At 43.2% G+C, this 21,779-nt stretch overlaps 1 protein-coding gene across 3 annotated transcripts; it reads right to left on the bottom strand.

Moving 5' to 3' along the window:
• Window positions 1–659: 659 nt before the first annotated feature.
• Window positions 660–12,549, bottom strand: SRSF3 (serine and arginine rich splicing factor 3). Of its 3 annotated transcripts, none has more exons than XM_018567575.1 (6): window positions 12,429–12,549; window positions 6,894–7,101; window positions 6,150–6,284; window positions 2,700–2,738; window positions 1,546–1,632; window positions 660–868 (listed from the first exon to the last, which is right to left on the bottom strand). In XM_018567575.1, the coding sequence occupies exons 1-6, from the start codon at window positions 12,430–12,432 to the stop codon at window positions 841–843; spliced, it is 501 nt and encodes a 166-aa protein (XP_018423077.1). In that variant the 5' UTR covers window positions 12,433–12,549; the 3' UTR covers window positions 660–840. The 3 variants fall into 3 exon arrangements, with proteins under 3 accessions (XP_018423077.1, XP_018423078.1, XP_018423079.1); XM_018567576.1 differs by having other exon boundaries at window positions 12,440–12,547; XM_018567577.1 differs by lacking the exons at window positions 660–868; window positions 1,546–1,632; window positions 2,700–2,738 and adding an exon at window positions 2,785–3,926.
• Between the last annotated feature and the right edge of the window lie 9,230 nt (window positions 12,550–21,779).

Raw genomic sequence — 21,779 nt, forward strand, 5'->3', positions numbered from 1 at the left:
GTATTCCAGAGCTTACACAGCTCAGCAGGGCCTGCGCAGTACACCCCCATTAGCTTCTATGGGGTTAATTTCCAATACGGAAATGAGTATGTATTGCACAGGTGCAGCCAGGAGCAGATGTCTGTCGCAGAATATAAAGAACCAAGGCCAGTCCTGTGGGAACTGAAGTATTCATCTGTGCTCGTGGAGGGAGCGAGCAATGACATCACCTTTGTTTTAAAGTGCACTTATTCTTTAAACAAGTGTAGTTCCCAAGAATCAGATCACTGGTTTCTTTGTTTAGCAAATTAACTCAAAGACAAAAAGTAATCCTTCCAATACACCGAATGACATACCTAAGGAACCCAGTCACAATGCAGCATGTTAAATTTCAGTAAATGCTTACAGTAAAGCTCCAGCACATTTCAAAATCAATCATCAACATTCATCAGGACTTAAAACTGTATAGCAAATTCCTTAGGCCAGCAAAATGGATGACTTCAGAAACGATGCAGGATTTGTACCTGAAAAGCCCAGGGCAGCTTTTACAGAAGACACATAAGATTGTTTTAGAGTATCACAGCATTTTGGCATGGTACATTTAAAAGAAGAATTAATGCTGTATAACAGGAAATTCAGGCTTAGGGCAACACCAAAAGAACAAACTGAATAGTAACTTATACAGTATAAAGTTAGGTTTATTTGCCAGTTCTTCTGTTTGGAAACATAATAGAACCACATTTTCCGTCACTTGTTACAAGACAATACAATGTGAACACCTAATAAAAAACAAAGTTTAAAAAGCATGTCAAAAAACAAAATCTTTCCAAAATCATCTGTACACAGTTGAAGGCAGCCATGTTACTTTCTCTCGTTTGACCTGGAACGGCTGTGGAGAAAAAAAAAAAAAAAAAAAGTAGATCGTTATAAAAAGACTTTGTAAAGGTTCTGCTACAGGTGATGCATTCCTACAGCAATGTCAAAAAGCTTGAAGATACAGCCGAAAGCCAGGCCTCAGTGTTCAAGCTTGGCCACTCCATGCTCTCTTTCACACATTTCTCTTGGGCAGCAAGACAGTCCATACAGATATTTGACAGGGACTGGACTTGGCCACAAATGGAAACTAAACCTAAAGCAAACAGCAGTGCTTTGCCATTTAGAAAGTCGGACCTCCGGCAGTATTTGCAAAATTTTGAAACTGCTGCAATTATATAAAACCTTGTCACCTGCCCCGCATAAACGTAGTAGCATGGATTTAGCAGCGTTTCTTGATATAGTTTTTAGTATGAAGGCACAAATATTAAAGCTAACCGTCACTACAAGAAACAGACTTGATTGTTTATTTGGTCGAGCAAATTTTTGAAGTGCCAGCACATGCCATAGTGCAAAGCAGAGCTCCTCTCAATGTCTCCATTGACTGCAAACCGTAGCTGAACTTTAAAGGCTCCTGTACAATGATAATGTGGAAGTGATACTTACAAGTATCTGGTAGTGTGTAGTCCTCACTTCTATGCTTACTACTAACTAGGTGCACATGGAGTTTACTATATTACTACAAATTATTACCTTCTTGATCTGGAAAACGAACGTGATGGTTTGTGGTTCCTTTCTCTGGACAAAGATCTCTCTCTCCTACGATCTCTAGAAAGGGACCTACAAGAAAGAAAACATGATTGCACCTTCAAACCCAAAAGGAGATTTTCAATAAAAGACGATTAAAAATTAACAATTTTAGGTACAAAAAAATAAATATCAGCATTATCTATGTAAACTCCATTCTGACAACACAGACTTGCTTACAATATCAGGCTCTCATGTATTTTTCTAAAATTTCAGAATGTAGAAAATATATATATTCAGCTCATAGAAATAGTGTCACTGCTAAACAATAAAAAGAAGTACATGTATACATACATATTATACACACACACTGAACCAGTGGCTGCAACATCCCAGGTCAAGAAGAGCACAACAATGGCAGCCTCCATATTTCTCTTCATTCAGACTATTTAAAATCTTGCCAGAGGGAGCACCATGACAGACAGAAAGGCAATAGACACTAGAACCATTAGAATGTCATGGTTTATTTATGCTTTAAACCCAAATAAGCATTTAAAGACTGGAAAAAAAATTATATAAATTTAAATGTAAAATGTGAGCCTGCCACACCTACTCCCATCGATTGAGGCTGTGCCCCCTTGCCTTTCACTGGCAAACATGAACTGGTCATAATTTCTGCTGCATATTTATCTATTCATCTACCCATCTTTATCTGGATCTACTGATCTTTCCAACACACAGTGAATTTGGACAAGATTGTAACAATTTAATTTAAAGTGAAGCCATGAAAAGAAAAATTCTGTAGCCTTAACAAGTTATTCGATTGATCCACCAATATGTATTGCAGACAATTTATAAGGCTTTCAAACTAATAACCCTGAATCTGAGCACCATCTTAGTAGATATTAATAGCAAAGGATCACATGTCGCTGCACAGGCAAACTAAAACTACATGCTCCGTCAACCTTTTCATGCAAGATGTAAAAGTGTTCATGATTGACCTATATACAAAGCTGGGAACCCAAAGGACTGCTGGTTTTAAAAATCCAGTGCACTATACAGAGCCTGACTGATCAAGTCAAAAGAGGTTCTCTGACAGAATGGGTTTAACATCTCTAGTTTACTGCAATAACCACAGTAGTACAAGATGAGAGCCTTACCTACTACGGCTACGTGAAAAGCTCCTCCTCCTTGGAGATCTAGTTCGAAAGAAAAACCAAAAATAAAAATAATTAGCCTTTGCTGAGAAACACAAGAATTTACCCATATGCGTTTAGCGAGGACCCAAGCACTTTATACCTACGTACAATATAAACCATCGCTACCACCTAGAAGATTGGGGAGAGAGACTGGAAATGGAAAATTAAATAGTAAAATATTAATCTTCCACTAGGGTGCTCCCATTGACTGTGGACGGTTTACTCTAAACACCACACCTGTGACCCCAGACTGGCTTGAGAAAAAAAAAAAAAGTCCTTTAATTCTGCAAACCTGGTGGCCATAGTAGAAACAAATTGAGCAAGCGATGTGCACTTGCAAAAATTTGGGGAAATTTGAGAAACTAAAAAGTTAGCACATCCGATTCAGGGGACCTTTATATTTCAGCAACCTATTAGTCTCAAAATGTGTTAACTAAACTGAATGGTGGGTTAGTAATGAATACCAAATATTTAAGGATGATGGATTTCTTCTAAAATCTAGAACAGCAATCGTACTACATTGCTCATACACGAGCCCAGGTTCGCTAATTAAAAAATTAATCTATCACCCTTAAAAGCTCCAACGTTTTTAAGCAATTTACCTTCAAGTTTATGCACAGCCAGCCTTAGTTTGAGCAAAGAAAAAAAAAATTACCTTCTTACAAAAGCTGCCCAAAGTCTAACTTAAACCAGCAGAAAACTCTGTATAAGCAGGAAAAAACTTACTAGTTTTTGGGGTTTCAACAAGCTAGAAATGGCGAAGATGCCGGACAGGTGGCCAAGTAGAATTTGTAGATAAGTTTTGCCAGGTGTTGCGTTGAATTAAGATGGTTTGCGAAGGGGGATGTTGTGGTTTTTCCTGCTTTTTTTGGTTAGCCGTAGGCTGGCGCTGCAGTTGTTGTGAAGACATTTTGTCAAAGTTAACAGCTGTGCGGATTGGCCGGTAATGTGTGGGCGCTGAAGGTGGGCTGCTGCCGAGTTTTGGTTAAGGTTGGAGAGGAGGAAGGTTGAGTGGACAGCATGCTCGGGAACCAAAGGGCGGTGCAACCTGATGACTGGCCATGCCTGGGTCATGTGATACGACACCAGCCAAGCTGAATGGGACGCGCTGGTCACATGACGCTGAAAGGGCTAGTTGACTGGCTAATGTAGACCCAGAGGGTGGTGAGAAGAGACATGATGGTGACTCTGTAACGGGTTTCATTTTTATTAGATGGACCAAAAGCACACACAAAGAAATACAAACAAAAAAAAACAAACAAAAAACAAAACAAACCATCAGTATAACTGCCTACTTCTAACTCTGATGGGGTATACTTAAACTTCTATTGCAACTATAATGTTAAGACTATGGAGTATAAAAAAAGATCTGACATAAGCAAGCATGGAAACTATAGATGAACCTGATCAAAGACACAAAAGCTGCATGCTACTTTCATTCTAAAAATAAACTTATGGCAACAGTTCATCCTAGTGCATTAAGGGCCTATTCACACCATGCATAAAAGCACCTTTGTGTGTTAAAGTGAACTGATTTAAAGGCAGCTTGTTCATTTTTCAACAATTCAGCGCATTACGGCTTACGCCATGTGTGTTGAGGTGTGCTGTACATCATGTGTGCTGGAAGATGCCATGCCAATTTAATAAGTGGCAATCAAAAATGGTATTGGGTGGTATTCCTTGCAGCAACACATTGTACCACAACACACCCGTATGAATGGGCCCTAATATTACATTTGCTTGCAACATAAATGGGGTAAAAAAAGCAAACACTGAAGTTTGCCACTTTTATCGTGTCTATTTCCTAACATTTGATCTGAGAACAGAATCTGGTAAAACCTTTTCAATTTAGGGCCTATTTATAAAAAGGTTAATTTTTCCCTTTTTTGCCACATAAAAAAAGTTGGGAATACAAAGCAATTGAAGTAAAATGGCAAAAATAGAAGCAATGGCAGCACAAAAGGGACAGTTTGGGAAGGGAAAGAAAAATTTCAAGTGGGCAAAAAAAAAAACCCAGCAAGATTGGAGGCGAGTAGTTCTTACAGTTTGAAATCTATTAGGATTTCACTTCAATCGCATGGTATTGAAAAGCATTGTTTTACATATAAAAATCAGGTAGAGGGAAAATTAGACTTTGCCTTTTTATAAATAGGCCCCCTCACTTCTCCCTCAAAGCCATAGACTACAAAGCAAACCAAACAAGGAAAAACTCTGGTTTTGCCCATATCTGCATATACAAAGGTTCTGAAAAGATTCCTCTATGCAGACCACGGTGAGCTGCATATAGGACTGAACTGTTTTTTTCCCTGAAGAGGGGAGAAGACCAGAGATTGGCTTCCCTGCTCCCTACATTCAGAGTGAATACAAGTTAAAGCTTCTAGAATGAAAACTGATCATGGAACATCTACTACACACAGTTCAACCCAAATATTGTGATGGCAACCAGCCATGTACCTCCATGCAAACTAAAGGAGACCCTCTCTGCAATGACCAAATGTACTATGTGTCCCCCACACTGTGGAATACATGAAGTACACAAAGCAAAACCAGTGATTTTCTTCACAGATTAAGATCTCGCAAACCAAAACTGGTAGAAAGAATTAAAGGTGTAATGTAAAAATATCACAGTGAGCAAATGAGTTTTGCTATGACTATGTAAGGTGTGCACTAATACACTGAATGTTAAATGCAGAGGATTTCTGCTTGCTTATTAAACGTTTGAGACCCAAGTTGCTAAACCTAGTCACATAGGTCATTTCAGAAGGACTAAATGCCTAGGTAAAGCAAAAATGGGACAGAACAATCAAGTGTAGGCAAGCTTAAAGCCCATCTCCCGGCAAACAAAAATAATTTATTCAGTGGACTATCACCACACTGCAAGGGTTAAGCACTCATTTCTGTCTAGGGGCTGAAGCAGATTTACTTAGCTGAATCCTGCACTGGCCAGCATTATGCTCCTTTCAACCTCAGCTCCAGTTGGTGGAAAGTCCCTTAGAATCCTCACTTCTAACGCAAGTCTCTGAAAGCTGCGGCCTTTAGATGGGCAGAGCCCAGGGGAGAAGAGGCTGCGGAGACTGTCCAGTAGCAATGAGGGAGCAGGCACGAGCAAGGATCAGGTGAACAAATCTGCTTTACTCCAGTCCCTAGACAAAATACTTAACCCCTGCAGTGCAGGGATAGCCCCACTGCAAGGACACTTTTTTGCCTTGAGATGGACTTCAAGGCAAGGGTGACTGGCACAGCATTCTGACTGTACTGCAGCATTTAAAACACACATAATTGAATATTTAACAGTTTCTCAAAAGATTGACCTACTTTTACCTTGATATAAAAATAAAAAAAGGGGGGGGGAGGAGGAAACAAGACATGTCTTTATTATACACCAAGTATCATCAAAATGTTGCAAAATACCTGCGTCTCGGAGGGGGACTCCGCCTACGGTAATCATCCCTGGGCCTCCTGTTCCAAGATGGTGGAGGACCACGATTCCGGCTTCGTTTTTCACCATTAGATAATTCAACCCTAACGCGACATCCACACATTGTTCTGAGGGGGGGAAATCAAACACATTGTTAGTATGCAGGTCTAAGCTTACCCAAGCAAAACTGTATCCTGTCCTTCATTAAGTGTTATATACTTGTCTTTTCCAGCATGGTCAGCAAATCACAGGCACGCAAAAGTGCCTGCACACTCGAATATGTATGTCCAGGGAAAATGGGTGGGGAACCAGGCAAATTCCTATCTCTTAAGCCCAGCTACTGGCCAGTGAGGCTGCCTATTACATTAGGCCAACAGTGAGGCTTAGGAGATGAGGGACAGGACCAGGATCCAAACCTATCCACCCAGCAAGTGAATATCAACACTTAAGCATTCTGAGCACCTGGATTGCTTACCATGAGAAACAGGTATTTCTATGAACTCTATAGGCACGAAAGCAGTTCTATAAGCATTCTTCTAAGGAGATCTTTATATTTTAAGCCTCTAACATCAGTTACATTCTTGTGCCTCACTCAGCAACTGTATTTCTTGATTGCAGTACTGTTTTTTTTTTTTAATTTAAACACCTAGTTATATATGTGCATTTAAAACAATTAGCCACCCTAGTATGCCAACACAGAATGATGACTTTAAAAAAAATCAAAAAGAGGAAATTACCGTCCATCAAGCTCTCTAACTGCATCTGCAGCGTCTCTGGGATCTTCAAATTCTACAAACGCAAAGCCAGGTGGATTCCTGGCAACCCACACACTACGAAGAGGTCCATAGTAGCCAAAAGCCCGCTCAAGTTCTGTCTTGTTGCCATTGTTTCCGAGGTTTCCTACATAGACTTTGCAGTCTAGAGGACATGAGTCACGGTGCATGGCTGTAAGATAAAGGCAAACTTTGTCAAAGATTATTACCATATTCTAGATTTTTTTTTTTTTAATGCAAAGACATGCGCAGACCATTCAAATGCAACACTGAGCCCTACTACGGGTAATCAATTTTCGCGACAAATTTGTTCAAAATACAGATCGAGGAACGATGAGGTGCACTGCACCACTGTATGCGAGAACACAGTGTATGATGTTTCAATTATTTATAAAGAACACAAAAACTACCTGTTTAGAGGTGCACCAAAATGATAATTTAAAAACTGACACAAAATGTAACAAAAAAAAAAAAACCAGGCCAAAACCGAAAAGGTTTTTTTATTTTAACTTTCACATTTTTTAAAAAATATTTTATTATAAACCTTTTAATTTATTCATTTTTTTATTAAATATTGTATTTTACTTTTAGGGGCTTCAGGGAAATATTAGGAGTATAAACAGACCCCTGATATTTCCCTTTGAAAATAGAAAGATTGAGGACACAGAGTTCTGAATCTTTTTCTTTATCACCTGTTAACAACGAACAGGAATCCTCTATACTGAGTGTTCCTGTTCATTCATACTGAGGCCAGATTATTTTTACTATATCCATAATCGTGAATAAGCAGGAGGTGATGTAGATCACTTACCAATCATTCATAATTGAGGACATAGTAACCATACTATGTCCTCAATTATGTACAAACACTCAGCGATCACTGATCGCTAAGCGTTTGTACTTCATCCCGACAGCTGTGACAGGCGGCTGAGCAGTGTGGGGAAGAGATGCTGACAGCTCGCAGCGCTCGGCCGCCAGTGACCGTTTCTTTCCTCCCCGCTGGGACACAGTGCCCAGCAGGGAAGAGAGAAAGAATGGACGCACCGCTGTATCGGCCAGAAAATGGCACTTTAGGCATTAGGCCAAAAGTGCCATTGGCAGCCGATATGTTTCAGCGCATCACTAAATTTAATATAATGGTTTGAATTTATCAACACTGGAGCAGCTGTGCATGACAACCAATCAGCTTCTCTTCAGTTTGTTTAGTTAAGATTTAAAAATGAAAGAAGCGGATTGGCTGCCATGAACAGCTGCTCCAGTTTATCAATTCCCCCCTCAATGTATTTCTGGGTAAGGCTATGGCTCATTTGCTCTTTCAAAACTTAGTTCAATGCATCACAATTGTTACATGAATGGGGCAACACAAAAAAACTAGCAGTTAACACTCCAGGTAACGCTGTAGTGAAATGTATTTACGCATCACAAAGTATTGAATTGCCTCTTCTCTCAAGGCTTCAATGGAGGCAATCACTGAATAGCTAATCTATGAGACTGTAGACAACAACCCCCTTTTTCAGCAGATCAATACTAATTTCAGTATAACCATTTAAAAAAATCTACTGCAGCACTAAACAGCAATTTTATTTCGTCTAGTTACCTTCAAACTTGTTACCAGGATTGAAATGTGGCAATGATGTACCCTTAACCTAAACCACTTAATTGCATTCTTTAAAGTCAGGGGTGTGGAATTTCTATCGCCTGACGCCTGGGACATGCAGTTTCGGGCGCCGAGCGAGTAGTTTTTTTGTACACTTAGCCCCGATCCGGACAAGCATCCGTTTCTCGTCTGCACTGTGTTATCACTGAAACCATGTGCGCCACCTGCCAGGAACTACACAGAACATCTATTTCGGTGTTACAGGGCAGGTTCCATAAAGAGAACCTGTCACCTCCAAACTATCATAGAGGATTTTAAATCCCACAAATCTGGCCCGTCTCTCCCAAAACCCCCCTGCTAGACTTACCTTTCGACAAACAGTCCTTACCCTCAGCCGGTACAGGTGTACTGTCCTTGCCCCGTACTGTCCAGCGCAGTCCTGCCCAATGCATATTGCAAGCACTCATTGGTCAACGTGGTCTGGGGACCACGCTGACCAATGAGAAGCACTATTTAGCACAGGCTAATACAGTTTTGATTAGGGATGCACAGATACAGAGTATTTGTGCAAGTACTTGTACTCGCCCAAATGCTTGATACCTTCCCCAATACCGGAACTTCTGGTCAGAGGAAGATTTCCTCTGACCGGCAGTGCCGTAGGGGGAACATGGAGCCAGCTTCCCGTGCAATCAGGAAGTGGGGCAGCGACTAATGACCTCCAGTTTCCTGATTGGCCAGGAAGCCAGCTCATTGCTGATTGGCTGGGAAGCCAGCTTCCCAGCCATCAGGTCATTACTCACCGACCGGTTTCCTGATTGGCCAGGAAGCTGGCTCGATGCCGATTGCCCGGGAAACCAGCTTCCCAGCCATTCACAATTAAGCCGGCCAAACAACATTTAGGTCGGCTTCCCTGGCAGTCAGGAAGCCGGGTAGCATCTCATTTCCCGCTGCCCGGCAAGCCTGCTCCATGCAAACGGAAGCACCGACACTCGGTGAGTACCGAAAGCAAAATATCGGTACTCTATACCCAGAAACCGGTATTAGTGCATCCCTAGGTTTAATTAAAACAATTTTTTTTTGTATTGGGACAAGTAGATTTGGCCCCCACTTTAGACCTTGGACAAGTAGTTTTTTCAAAAATGTCCACACCCCTGAAAGTGCACCTTCAGTCAAATTAAACTTTCCACAATTCTAATTCTCCCCCTTCCAATTTGTTTATTTCTATTCATCCACAACATGAAAACCCCCTATTCTGGCTGCCTGTCCTTTAGTAATCATGTATAAACATACAGCATACAACACTGCACAAACATTTAGGGCTGGCCATACACTGGTAGATGTCTAAACAAATGTCAGGACATTCCATAATGCCATCATACCAAACCATGATAAATGGTTAGAAATTTCATTTGATTTTAACATTCCATGTTGGAATAAAGTTTTTTTTATTAAGAAAATCACATCATCCCACTCTGACGTTATTTCATCACTGCAGTAGAAAATGATCATTGATTTGATCCCGTTAACTAGTAGAAAATTAATCAAATGGTCCAAAAACAATGTTTTTTTTCTCTACTGGTGAGGCCCTTTAGGCTCGGAAAGCAGGCTCAACAAAAGCTTTTAAAATCAGCCCACATGCAAATATTGATCCAAGAACAAAGGATGGTGACATACCCGAGCTGAAGCGACTTCAGTATATGATGCCCGGTATCCTACTGCACGTTGTGGTACTATCAGCTGGCCTATACATCACTATAGGAGACAGCAGAAAGAAGCACAACCTGCAGAGGGACATACCAGGAAAGACTGGATACTGAAGCTTTTTCCAAGATTGAAAGCTGACCAATTTTCTTTAGGGCTTGTTCACACCAAAAGCGTGTGCTTTCCAGAGCAGTAGCTGCTGGAACGCACCGCGATCACTGAGAAACTCCCCCCCGCGTTTTGGGGCGTGGCAGTGCATTGAATTCAATGGCACCGCTTCCACGCTCCACCCCCGCCCACAGTGCGATCGAACGCATGCAAAACTTTGCCAGTGTTGCGTTCCACTGCAAAAACAAAAAATAGAGCAAGCCACGCATTTACACGTTTTCCTCCCATTACATAGATTTAATAAATCAAATGGATTGTTATTAGCCACAGCGAGTGCAGCCACGACCCCACGTAATTTTTAAAAGATTTCCCCTTTTGCTGTGGAATCCACAAACTCATAGCGGCATTCTGCTCCACGGCCACACTGCCATCTTCCTCTTACATCATCCAGGGACTGGCTGTCTCTTCCAGCCACCTCCCCAATGACACACTGGGGAGAATTAATCAAAAATGGGACAGACAAAACCTTGAACAGATTTGCACTGCAACCAATCAGCGTCTGTCTAATTTTCTAATTTTACCTGAGCAAACGAGATGCTGAGGGGGTTGCTCCAGTTTTGATAAACTCCCCCCATTGTGCTACATATTCTCTAGATTGCTCTGAAGCCTCCTGGGGTGAGTGACATGAGTATCACAGGTTGAGGGCTACACCACTACCACATAGGTGACATGTGGAAAGGGAGTGGCAGTTAGGAGAGCCCTGAAGAAGCGATTTAGGTTATTTAAAAAAGAAAAAAAAACCCACTACTAGTGTAAGGCCAACTTAACCCTTTCCGTGCTAGCAGATCCCATCAGGTGTCAACATTGTCTGCACAAAGGGTTAAACATGAAGCATTGAGGGGAGAGCTAGTCTTTCTATGGGGACAGACTCACTTTCAGAATAACTTGGTCTACACAAAAGCCTCCTCCATAGAAATATCTAAAAAAAATATGACTTTTTATATATTACTTTTAGGCATGTTGTGTAAATGGAACATAAAAAAAAAGGGGCTGCCTCACAATTGAGAGTAGTGATAATTAATGTCACATAGTGCTCAGTATGAATAAAAGGAATGGCAGCACACAAAATTCAAGGAGCCCCAATATTAATGACTACTTCCACCTTTCAGGGTATAACGTGGAACCATTCTACAGCCCCCCCATCGTAGGGTCCCCCCCCCTTACTGGCAGCTGTGCGTTTGTAAATTTGGAAGCCATGGTTCCCCCTCCACACTACTGCATCATTCATTCATAGGATCCATTCATTGATAGGATCTGTGAATGGAAAAAACTACAGGTCTTGTCTGCCACTACAGCAGAGGAACTCAGTCCTCATTGGAGCACAAGTCGCCATAGAAAACTAAAGGCTCAAGGATAACGTCCCATAATTAAAGATCCTCACAGACCTGGGGCAACGTCTGCAGGAGCCCAGGCTTTGCACCAATCATCCACTGATCACAGCTGCAATGCTTTGCAGACTCCAATGCAAAATAAATGCATTGGTTTGCAACGTGGGTGCATTTATTTTATTTTTTGCACAAAAAGCAGAATATGCCTTTAAAATGAGCAAAAATCTAATAGATACTGCAACATGGAAGAACAGGAAAACAAGGGAAGCTCTAATTCAAGATCAACAGGCCAAAGCCATATACTTAGGAGCGGCGAGGGGGCAGAGAAAGCGAGGCACGGCTCCTCCACATACCCAGGGCCCATCCACTTCCCACCAGCATACTACAATAACAATGACTGAAGACATAGATACCACACAAGCCCCATAAAACAAAACATGGCAGGAATAACTCATGTTTTTTTTATATTAACGTTCACAGGCAAGCACCGAGCTACAGCATGAATGAAATAAGGAAGGCTGCTCCGGGGTGCCATTACACACATCGCTTCCCGCTCACACACAGGAAACAAAATGGCGGCCTCTCTTTGTCCCTTACATGCACTGACTCGCGCAATGCTACCTTATGAGCGCAATTCCTGAAATAAAGAAGACACATGCAGGTGATAGAAAGCATTGTGCTAGCAATAAGTGAATGCGTGTTTACCCATGATTTTCCGCTTTCGTACGGGGCACAAGATCCGTAGTTCGCTCTCGACTCCAGCCTGCAAGTGGTCTGCTCGTGGTAAGCCTGGCACAAAATGGCTCGCGAGCGAAGGGGTGGTTCTGTCTCTTACAAGCGCATAGGTGACGTAATATGAGCACCGCCAATCCTAGCGAGACAAGGAAGTGAAGGCAGCGTAGCCGCGCCCACTCTGGAGGGCAGGAACGGGGGGTGTGAAGGTGCGGCGGCCATGTTTGTTCAGGGAGTGGCGTCTAAACCAGTTGGAAAAGTCGATGAGTCAGAGCTTTCGATAGAACACCGGCTTTGTAAATGGAAATGGTGCTTGAATCCGTGGAACAGAATACACGTTACCTCTGACAGTGTTTGTACACTCAATTTTAGATTTACCTGGACTGCGTCCAGGAGTCACGTAATGTGTCCAATCCATTTGTAATTACTGTAGTCAGACGGGTCCTTGCATGTTAAAGTTGTTAGAGCTAAATGAAAGTGTACAAATAGGCCTATTTACACTTGTGCACTGCAGCAATGCACAGTGTAATAAGGAATGCCGATGCAGCGCACTATATGCGATTGACTGAACAGCACCCCAATGTATGGTAGGGTGCAATGCGTCACACACCACAGCTTACTACAATCGGGTCTATTCAAAAAAGGGGGACGAGTTTGGAGAAGTGAACAATCTAGGACAACATAGCTGAACTGGAAAGTGAGCTGAATTGGAGAATTATTCCAAATCAGCATTTTGGACTAGATAGTTCACTTCTCCAAACTCTTCACCCTTTTTTGAATAGACCTATTAGTGCACTGCAAAAGAGGGTCTTTTTGGTCTGTTGGGGTGCATTCATTATAAAAGGGCTGTCTTAACACAACGCACGTCAACGTGTGTAAAAATGCACGCTAACTCACCGCAGTGGATTTCTTTAGTGTGAATGGGCCCTAATGTGAGACAAAATGAAATGTGTTTATTGTTCATTGAGGAACCATTCACACCATAGCTGGCCGTTTAATGCATGCTATCACACGGTACTACACGCTTGGAGTGTTGAGTTGCTATTCATCGTGCATGGCACCCAACACATCTCCCAGCAGGCAGGCGTTGCAGCACCATTCCATGCTCAGTACCACAATAACATGCATTGCCATGCAGTGATAAAAAAATATGGTGCATGCATTTAGGGCTGCAACTAATGATTATTTTCATAATAATTTTTTCGATTAATCGGATCAAAAATAAATACATTCCCTATTTTATTTAAAATACACAAGTGGAGTTTTGCAAACATAAGTTTATCTCAGAATAAAACTGCATGCACAATTGTTTGTAATCTCACCACACTGGAACGCAGGATATTGCAGTACCGCGTGTTCCAGTGCGGGTAATCACACTGCGGGCGGGAAGTGCTTTGCACATTACACAGCGGAACTTGTTAGGCCAAAACGAAAAATTACTTTTTCCTATAAAGGTCTTCCAAGACAACATAACAAGATAAAATTTCCTCCCCCAGACACAGGACACACGTCACACTATAGCTTTAAAAGGTCCGCCTCTTCTCCAGTCCCTCAGTCTTTTGTGTTTTCTCGGTCAAACTGGGGAACGCGTCACGGAGAACGCTAGAGGAGCCTCCATGTGGTGATGGTGCCCGGGATGGTTTCTTTTTTAAACAGATCTGTCTAAGCTGTTTAGTGGGTACAGATCTGTTTTCAGGTAGTTAGCCTACCTTGTAATGATAGGCACCAGTTAGTCCTCCGTGTAGTGCGGGGGGATACGCTGGATCCTCTTCCTCAGTCAGTGACCAGCGAGGGCCAGGACTTGATGGACAGAGCCCCCTTGGCTGGGTTGCAGGGAACAGGTGGCCGCCGATCAGAGGCGTCCGTTCGTTCTCTGAGGCCTCGGGGGGTATTCCACGGCAAGACCGGGTGACCGTGTACGTCACTTCCGGTGCGGGTGACGTCGTTGTGCGTTCCAAGCCTCATTTTCAGAGCAGGATGAAGGGGAAGGCTTAGGCTGTGCACGCTCAGTGGGGATCTCAATAGAGACTGAGAACAACGCTGGCAGGGTTCGTTCAGTGCTCTGCGGGCGCTTTGGTTTTGAGGGGCACTCTTACAGTCTGGGTATTGAGCAGTGTATTTATGGCTACTTGGTTCTTCTCTTGCAGGCTAAGGCTTCAGATAAAACGATGGTGACCCTCAAGAAAAAATATGCTGTTTGTACAGTCAAGCTAAGCTCTATGCTAAATCTGTTTGTCAGAAATGTATTGACAATCTTCTTAGGGAAGAATCCACAGCTGCTTGCAGTAATCTATTAGCTACTGTAAAAGAGGAGTTAGCTTCCACTTTTCATTCAGATCAGTATTGGAGGGTTTTAGGCCTGCTGCCTCTGTGCCATTTCCGTCTCCTATCAGTACTGCCCAGGTTGGCCCTGTGGGGTGCCTAGGAGTGTCCGAACAGGAGGATCTTAGTGAACCAGGTCCATCCCATACATTTTTGTCATCAGAGGAGCTTACTACCCAGGATGACGTTTCAGGCACCTCCAGGTATAAGTTGTCTTTGGAAGATGTGGATGACTTACTGGCTGCCATTTATAGTACATTAGAGGTTCAGGAGGAATGTGTTCAGTTGTCTGGACACGATCTCATGTATCAGGGTTTACAACTTTAAAAAATCTAACGTTTTTCCTGTACATAAGGTTCTATCTGACGCTATTCTCAGAGAATGGGCAGAACCTGAGAAAAAGCCTCTCAGATCTGGTAATCTAAAGCGCAGATTTCCTTTTGACGATGACCCCCCTTTGGTTTGGAACAAAATTCCAAAGCTGGATGCTCCTTTGGCTAAGGTGTCCAAGAAGTCGGATTTAGCCTTTGGGGACATGGGTGTTCTCAAGGACCCTATGGACAAGAAGATAGAGGTTCTATTGAAAAGAGCTTGGGATTCTTCTTTATTAAATTTGAAGCCCGCTCTGGCTACAACATGTGTGGCTAGAAACTTGGAGTTTTGGCTTTCACAATTAAAATCAGATTTGCTAGCGAGAACCCCAAGAGAACAGCTCTTGGAGTTACTACCAATGCTTTTTAAAGCATATTGGTATATTGCGGATGCCTCAGCTGAATTGGTTAAGATGACAGCCAGGTCCTCTGCTCTCATTAACTCCTCTCGCAAGGCTTTATGGCTGGAGACCTGGGAGGGGGATGCTGCTTCAAAATTAAGGTTATGTAACCTCCCCTTTTCAGGAGATTTGCTTTTTGGGGCAGAGTTGGGAACTATTCTGGAAAGAACTGCGGACAAGAAAAAGGCATTTTCAGAGAAGAAGCCCTTTCATAGGTTTTTTCGAGGCCCAAGAAATAGACCACAGGAAAATTAGGAGGAAAAGCCCAAGAAACATTGGTCAGACCAGAAGGGCAGAGGTAGAGGGGGTATTCTTTTTACCCTCCCTCCCAACCCCTAAAGCCACAATGACTGTCTTCTTCCGGTGGGAGGAAGACTGGGGGACTTCCTTCCTCAGTGGATAAAGGTTACCTCCAATCAGTTCATCCTGAGTCTCATAAGGGAGGGATACAGGTTGGAAATCAACAGTATACCTCCCACACGTTTTCTTGTCACGCACCTTCTGAAGCATTTCGAAAAAGCAAAGGCTCTTTGTCTGTTGTTGGGGGAACTGGCAGGTCAAAGGGTTATCTCCCGAGACCTAATACAGGAAGAACAACAGGGGTTTTACTCTCATGTGTTTTCAGTGAGGAAGCCCTCGTAAAAATTTCGGCATATCCTTATTCATCCAGCTTTTCAACAATTTCTCCGCTTAGCAGTGAAGATGGGTCCAGTTATTCACCATTACCAGTGGCTCTCCCATTTGGTCTATCCTCGACCCCTCGCGTTTTCTCGAATGTATTGGGGGAGGCTCTGGTACCCTTGAGACTGCAGGGAGTCAACATCATTTTCTATTTAGATGACATCTTGCTGTCAGCAACCTAGGCCAGTGATTTGGAGATGGATTTAGTGGTAACTCGGGGATGGTTGCAGGAACTGGGGGGGGTTAAATCTTCAAGATTTCAATCTAGTGCCATCCCAAGTGATTACTTACCTGGGTTATGTTTTAGATACAGTGGAACAAAACACTTTCCTTCCTTAGGAAAAGATTGTAAAGGTTTCTTCAGCGGTCAGTCGCCTTCAGGACAGTCCTCCTGTATCCTTAAGGGAGATGATGTCAGTACTGGGGCTCATGACTGATTGTTTGCCGGCAGTAAAGTGGGCTAGTTTTCAGCATAGACCTTTGCAGCAGTTTTTTCTGAGAAAGTGTAATCGAGCTCTGCACAGTTTGGACTCTCCGATTTCTCTTCCTTCCTCAGTAAAGAGAAGTCTGTGGTGGTGGTGAACTCAGGGGATGAACTTGGGGGTGAGGAGCTCATCGGGGAGCTGAGTTGGCTAAGAGGCAGCAGACTCTAAGAGAGTCAGGAATGTCCTCAAATTGGAAGGAATTGAAAGCAATAGCAAATGCAATCACAATTTTTCAGGACAAGCCGAAGGGACACCATCTCTTGATATTCTCAACAACATCACTTCAGTTGCCTATCTAAACAAGCAGGGAGGCACGAGAAGTTTGTCTCTGCAGATTCTAGCCAGGGAAATATTTTCCTGGGCAGAGGTGAACCTGGCCTCCTTGGTGGCAGTGCACCTGAAGGGAACCCACAATCTCCTGGCAGATTACCTAAGTTGTTATCAGATACTTCAGGACAAGTGGGGTTTAAAACAGGAGATTTTTTCTCTCCTGTTGGAAAAGTGGGGTCCTCCAGTAGTGGATCTCTTTGCTTCAGAGGAGAATACAAAGATGAAAAAGTTTTTCTCCCTGCATCCAGGAGATTCCACCTTGGCGGTGGATGCTCTGTGGAACCCATCGAATTTTCCTCTGTGTTACACCTTCCCCCAATACATCTCATTCCCAAAGTTCTTCAGAAGTTTATGTTGGAGGAGACAGAGCTAATGTTAATTGCGCTTTATTGCCCGAAAAGAGCCTGGTTTACTCTGCTGCTTTCCCTGACGGATTGCCCGCCTTGGATTCGACCTCCCAGGCCAGATCTCATATACCAGGGCCCAGTGCTGCATCCGGAGGTTCTCAGATTCAGGCTAGCAGTCTTCTATCTGAGAAAGACATATCAAGGGCTAATGGTCTTTCCAGCAGGGTCATTGATACACTTCTTTATAGTTGTAAGCCAGTGACGCAGAAGATCTATGGCAAAGTGTGGAAAACGTTTAATTCATGGAGAACTAAGTGTAACAGAGATTCTGGGGTTAAGGGAGATAAGGGAGCTGATAAGGGTTTAGCGCTTAAGGTACAAGTGTACTCTTAAGGTACAAGTGTCAGCACTAACAGGGCTATTCACAAAAGGGTGAAGAGTTGGGAGGAGGCAGGAAAAGTGAACAATCTAGGACAATATAGCTGAACTGGAAAGTGGGCTGAAATGGCGAATTTTTTCAAATCATCTATTTTAGCCTGGATTGTTCACTTCTCCTGCCTTCTCCAAACTCTTCACCTTTTTGTGAATAACCCTGTTATTGTTTTTCTTCAGGTGTCTCTGGCCGAAGATCAGTTGATAGCTAGATTCTTTAAGGCCCTTAGAAGGATCAGGCCTGTGGGGATGAGAGCAGGTCCTTCTTTTGAGCCCTTGCATGAATCCTTACTTAGAAATCTCACCTTAAAGACAATTTTTCTTATTGCCATAACTTCAGCCCGTAGGATAAGTAAGCTCCAAGCACTGTATCAAGGAGCCATTCTTATCAATTCTTAAGGATCGGGTAATCCTAAGGACAGATCCTGCTTTTTTGCCAAAGGTATCTTCAAATTTCCACAGAGTGCAGGAGATTCTCCTACCTACTCTATGTTCTAATCTAGCTAGTAATAAGGAGTTGACGTTTAGATGTTTGGACGTTAGATGTTGTCTGCTTCGTTACTTGAAGGTATGTAAGGAATTTCGGAAATCAGAGACGCTTTGTGTTCTATTTTCGGGTAGATCTAAGGGGGAGCAGGCTTCTAAATCCGGTTTAGCTAGATGGATAAGACAGGCTATTATGGAAGCTTATAGTGTTTTAAACATGTCGGTTCCTTCCTTAGTAAATGCACATTTAACTAGAGCCTTAGCAGCCTCCTGGGCCGAAAGAGCTGGTGCAACTCCGGAACAGATTTGCAAAGCAGCAACATGGTCGAGCTTTTCTACTTTCGCTAAACATTATCGCTTATATCTCAATTCTGCAGGGGATCAGGCATTTGATCGTAAGGTACTACAAGCTGTGGTCCCACCCTAGATTGGGTAAGTTCTTGGTTATCCTCTCGTGATGCTGTCCTTGAAGACTTTTATGGGAAATCCAGAGTTAGGATTTACCGCTAACTCTATTTCCAATAGTCTTCCAGGACAGCAGCCGCCCACCCATTGATGCTTGTTGTTTTTGGTGGTGGTGTTTGCTTTTTTTCCCAGTTTTTCCTTTGGTTCTCATAATGACTGAGGGACTGGAGAGAAGAGGCGGACCTTTTAAAGCTATAGTGTGACGTGTTTCCTGTGTCTGGGGGAGGAGATTCCATCTCGTAATGCTGTCCTGGAAGACTATTGGAAATAGCGTTATCGCTAAGTCCTAACTCTGGATTTCCCCAACTTTAAAAAAAAACATAATTGTATGTATTATATTAGACATTTTAATTTGTTTCATGGATTTAAAATAATCTGAATTGGAAAAACTCCATGCCAATATGATAAAAAATTACCAACCTTTTATTTAAAATAACACACCAAAGTTGGCGTAATCGTTGTTTTTCATACGTAGGTGTACCCGACGTGTTTCCGTTAGTAAGTGTGCGTTCGCAGGGGACTTTTACATTTTTTTGGGTATTTTTTTTTTTTACAATCCCCTATGTGATAGCATATTGGAGGTGACAGGTTCTCTTTAAGGTGACATTAGGGATCACCTTAGACCCCTAGTGTCACCTTTCCACTTCACTGGGAAATGACAGCTGCCTACTGAGGCAGCTGAATGTAAATACAGCAGGCAGTGGCTGGGAGCAATAGCCAGCCTACTATTGGCTATTTCAGATTGCAATAGCCAATAACAGGCTGGCTATTACATCCTCTCACTGCCTGCTGTCAGCAGAGGAGGAACCAAAGGAGAAATTTCTCCTTCGAGTCCTCCTCTGCTGATTGACAGCAGGCTGTGGGCGGGTGCACTAGCCAATTGGCTATTGCAATTTTAAATAGCCAATAGCAGGCCGGCTGTTTCTCCCAGCGGCCAGATGGGAGATTTGACGCCGGCTTTTTACTGCCGGCAGAAGAGGGGGCACGGGGCAGCAGCGGAGCTACAGAGGTATGCGGGGGACCAACAGGCGGCACGGGGGGAGCGCAAGAGATGCAGAGCGGGCACGGGGGAGCAACAGAAAGGCAGCAAGAGCACTGGGAGCAATAGAGAGGCAGCGCGGGCATGGGGGAACATAAGAGAGGCAGCACGGGCACAGGGAATATAGAGGCACAGCGGATGACAGGTGCTGATACAGGCGGAGAGGGAAGGGGACTCAGATCGCTGCATTCAGCGGTTCCCAGAGAGGAGAAGAGAACAGTGGAGCAGGGCAGCAGCAACTAATCCCAGAATCAACTAATTGATAATGAGAATCCTTGACATCGATTCTCGGTCAATCGAGTATCGATCAAATTGATTAGTTGTTGCAGCCCTACATGCATTTGTTTTTCACTATACTGCAACAAATGTTATTGCAAAACATTCCTGCCAGGAGGTGTGTTGAGATGCAATCTAGCATACCTAGTGTGCGGTGCTGTGCGATAGTGTGTTCTTTATGCACAGATCCTGCTTGTTTAGTGCAATGTTATGGTGTGAATAGGACCTGAGGCTTCATTTAATCTATTTCTTATTTTTGCAGATTGCTTTGTACTGCATATTATGCTGGCAAGAATGGTGTGCATGTATGCATAGCCCTTTTTTCACTTGGTTTTGGATGGCTGGGGGGAGGATTTGAACCCCTGTCAGGTTTTTACTATCTGGGCGCCATTTACTTCCCCTTACTTCCTGTCCTGCTGACAACAGTTTTACTAGACAGGAAGTGAAGGGATTCTCCAAGAGCAACACAGACAGAAATAAAAAATGTTTTTCTTTAGTAGGGTAGGGGAAGGCTAGAACCTCTGTCAGTTTTTTAAAAATTCTGTCTATGTTGCTGTTAGAGAGTTTCCCTCACGTCCTGTTTGTTAAAGCTTTGTCAGAAGGACAGTAGGTGAGGGGAGATCTTTCTAATGGAGCGAGGGATAGCCATACAAACCCCATAACTAGAAAAAGAGTTTCTCCTTTCATACATCACAGGACACAGGCTTCTATAGTCTGGAACACTATAATGCCAGTTTCAGGAGACTGGACAATGGCATAGTCCAGGATGACATATTCCTCTCCCAGCAAGTCTTGTTTTTTTTACTAGCGTCTTTAGTAGATGGACATCTTCTCAGTACTCAGAGAAGTAGATCTCTTTTATTTTTCCCGTTGGATTATTTCTCAAGATTTTCTTAATTTGCAAGATTTTCAGCTGCCAACAGCCACCGTGGCAGAAGTGGCAGTTTCCCAATCTGTTACTCCTTGGCATGCCCTGTGTACTGTATGCGGACCCTGTCTGGGGAAGATGCTGGGCCAGTCTGTAGTGTTTCTTAGGGCACTGGATTAGGGTTGCCACCTGTCCAGGATTCACCCGGACAGTCCGGGTTTTGAATGCTGTGTTCGGGTTTCATGGCAGCAGAAACCCGGACACATGATGTCAGGCAGACAGGGGCAACCAAAATTAAGATAGGGGCTACTGGCCCCCCACAAAAAATAGTCTCGACTGTGATATTTACATATGAATGGGTAACAATATTTACACATGAATAAGCCACGACTCATTCTCCCAAAAGAGTTTCCGCACGTCGCAAGAGTGTTCGTGTTTCACTGGAAGAAAAGGTGGCAACCCTACACTGGATCCTGCATTCAGTGCTCACCCTTTGCACTCTGTGCAGTGTGGTATGTAAGCCGCAGGGTGCTATAAAGGCCCAGGGTCGAGTCATTACTCACTGGTGTGTGACCCTGTTGATCCAGCCATTTCTAGTCTCAACAAAACCTCAACAGCCCCCGATGAAGATGTTCCATCATTTCGGTTCTCCCTCTGCTGCAACTTTTGCCCATAGCTCTACGCTACTGTGTAGATGGGATGGCGGACACAATCCAACTGGTCACTAGGATGGGCCCCGTTGTAGTGCATATGAGGAAGATTTTCTTGTGTCGGCCTTCTTGCAGCGCATATGTGGAGGATCAAGTTTTCGTCTGCTGAGT

The sequence above is a fragment of the Nanorana parkeri genome, unplaced genomic scaffold (assembly GCF_000935625.1).
Source record: "Nanorana parkeri isolate BGI_ZX_2015 unplaced genomic scaffold, ASM93562v1 scaffold1066, whole genome shotgun sequence".
NCBI classification, from domain to species: Eukaryota; Metazoa; Chordata; class Amphibia; order Anura; family Dicroglossidae; genus Nanorana; species Nanorana parkeri.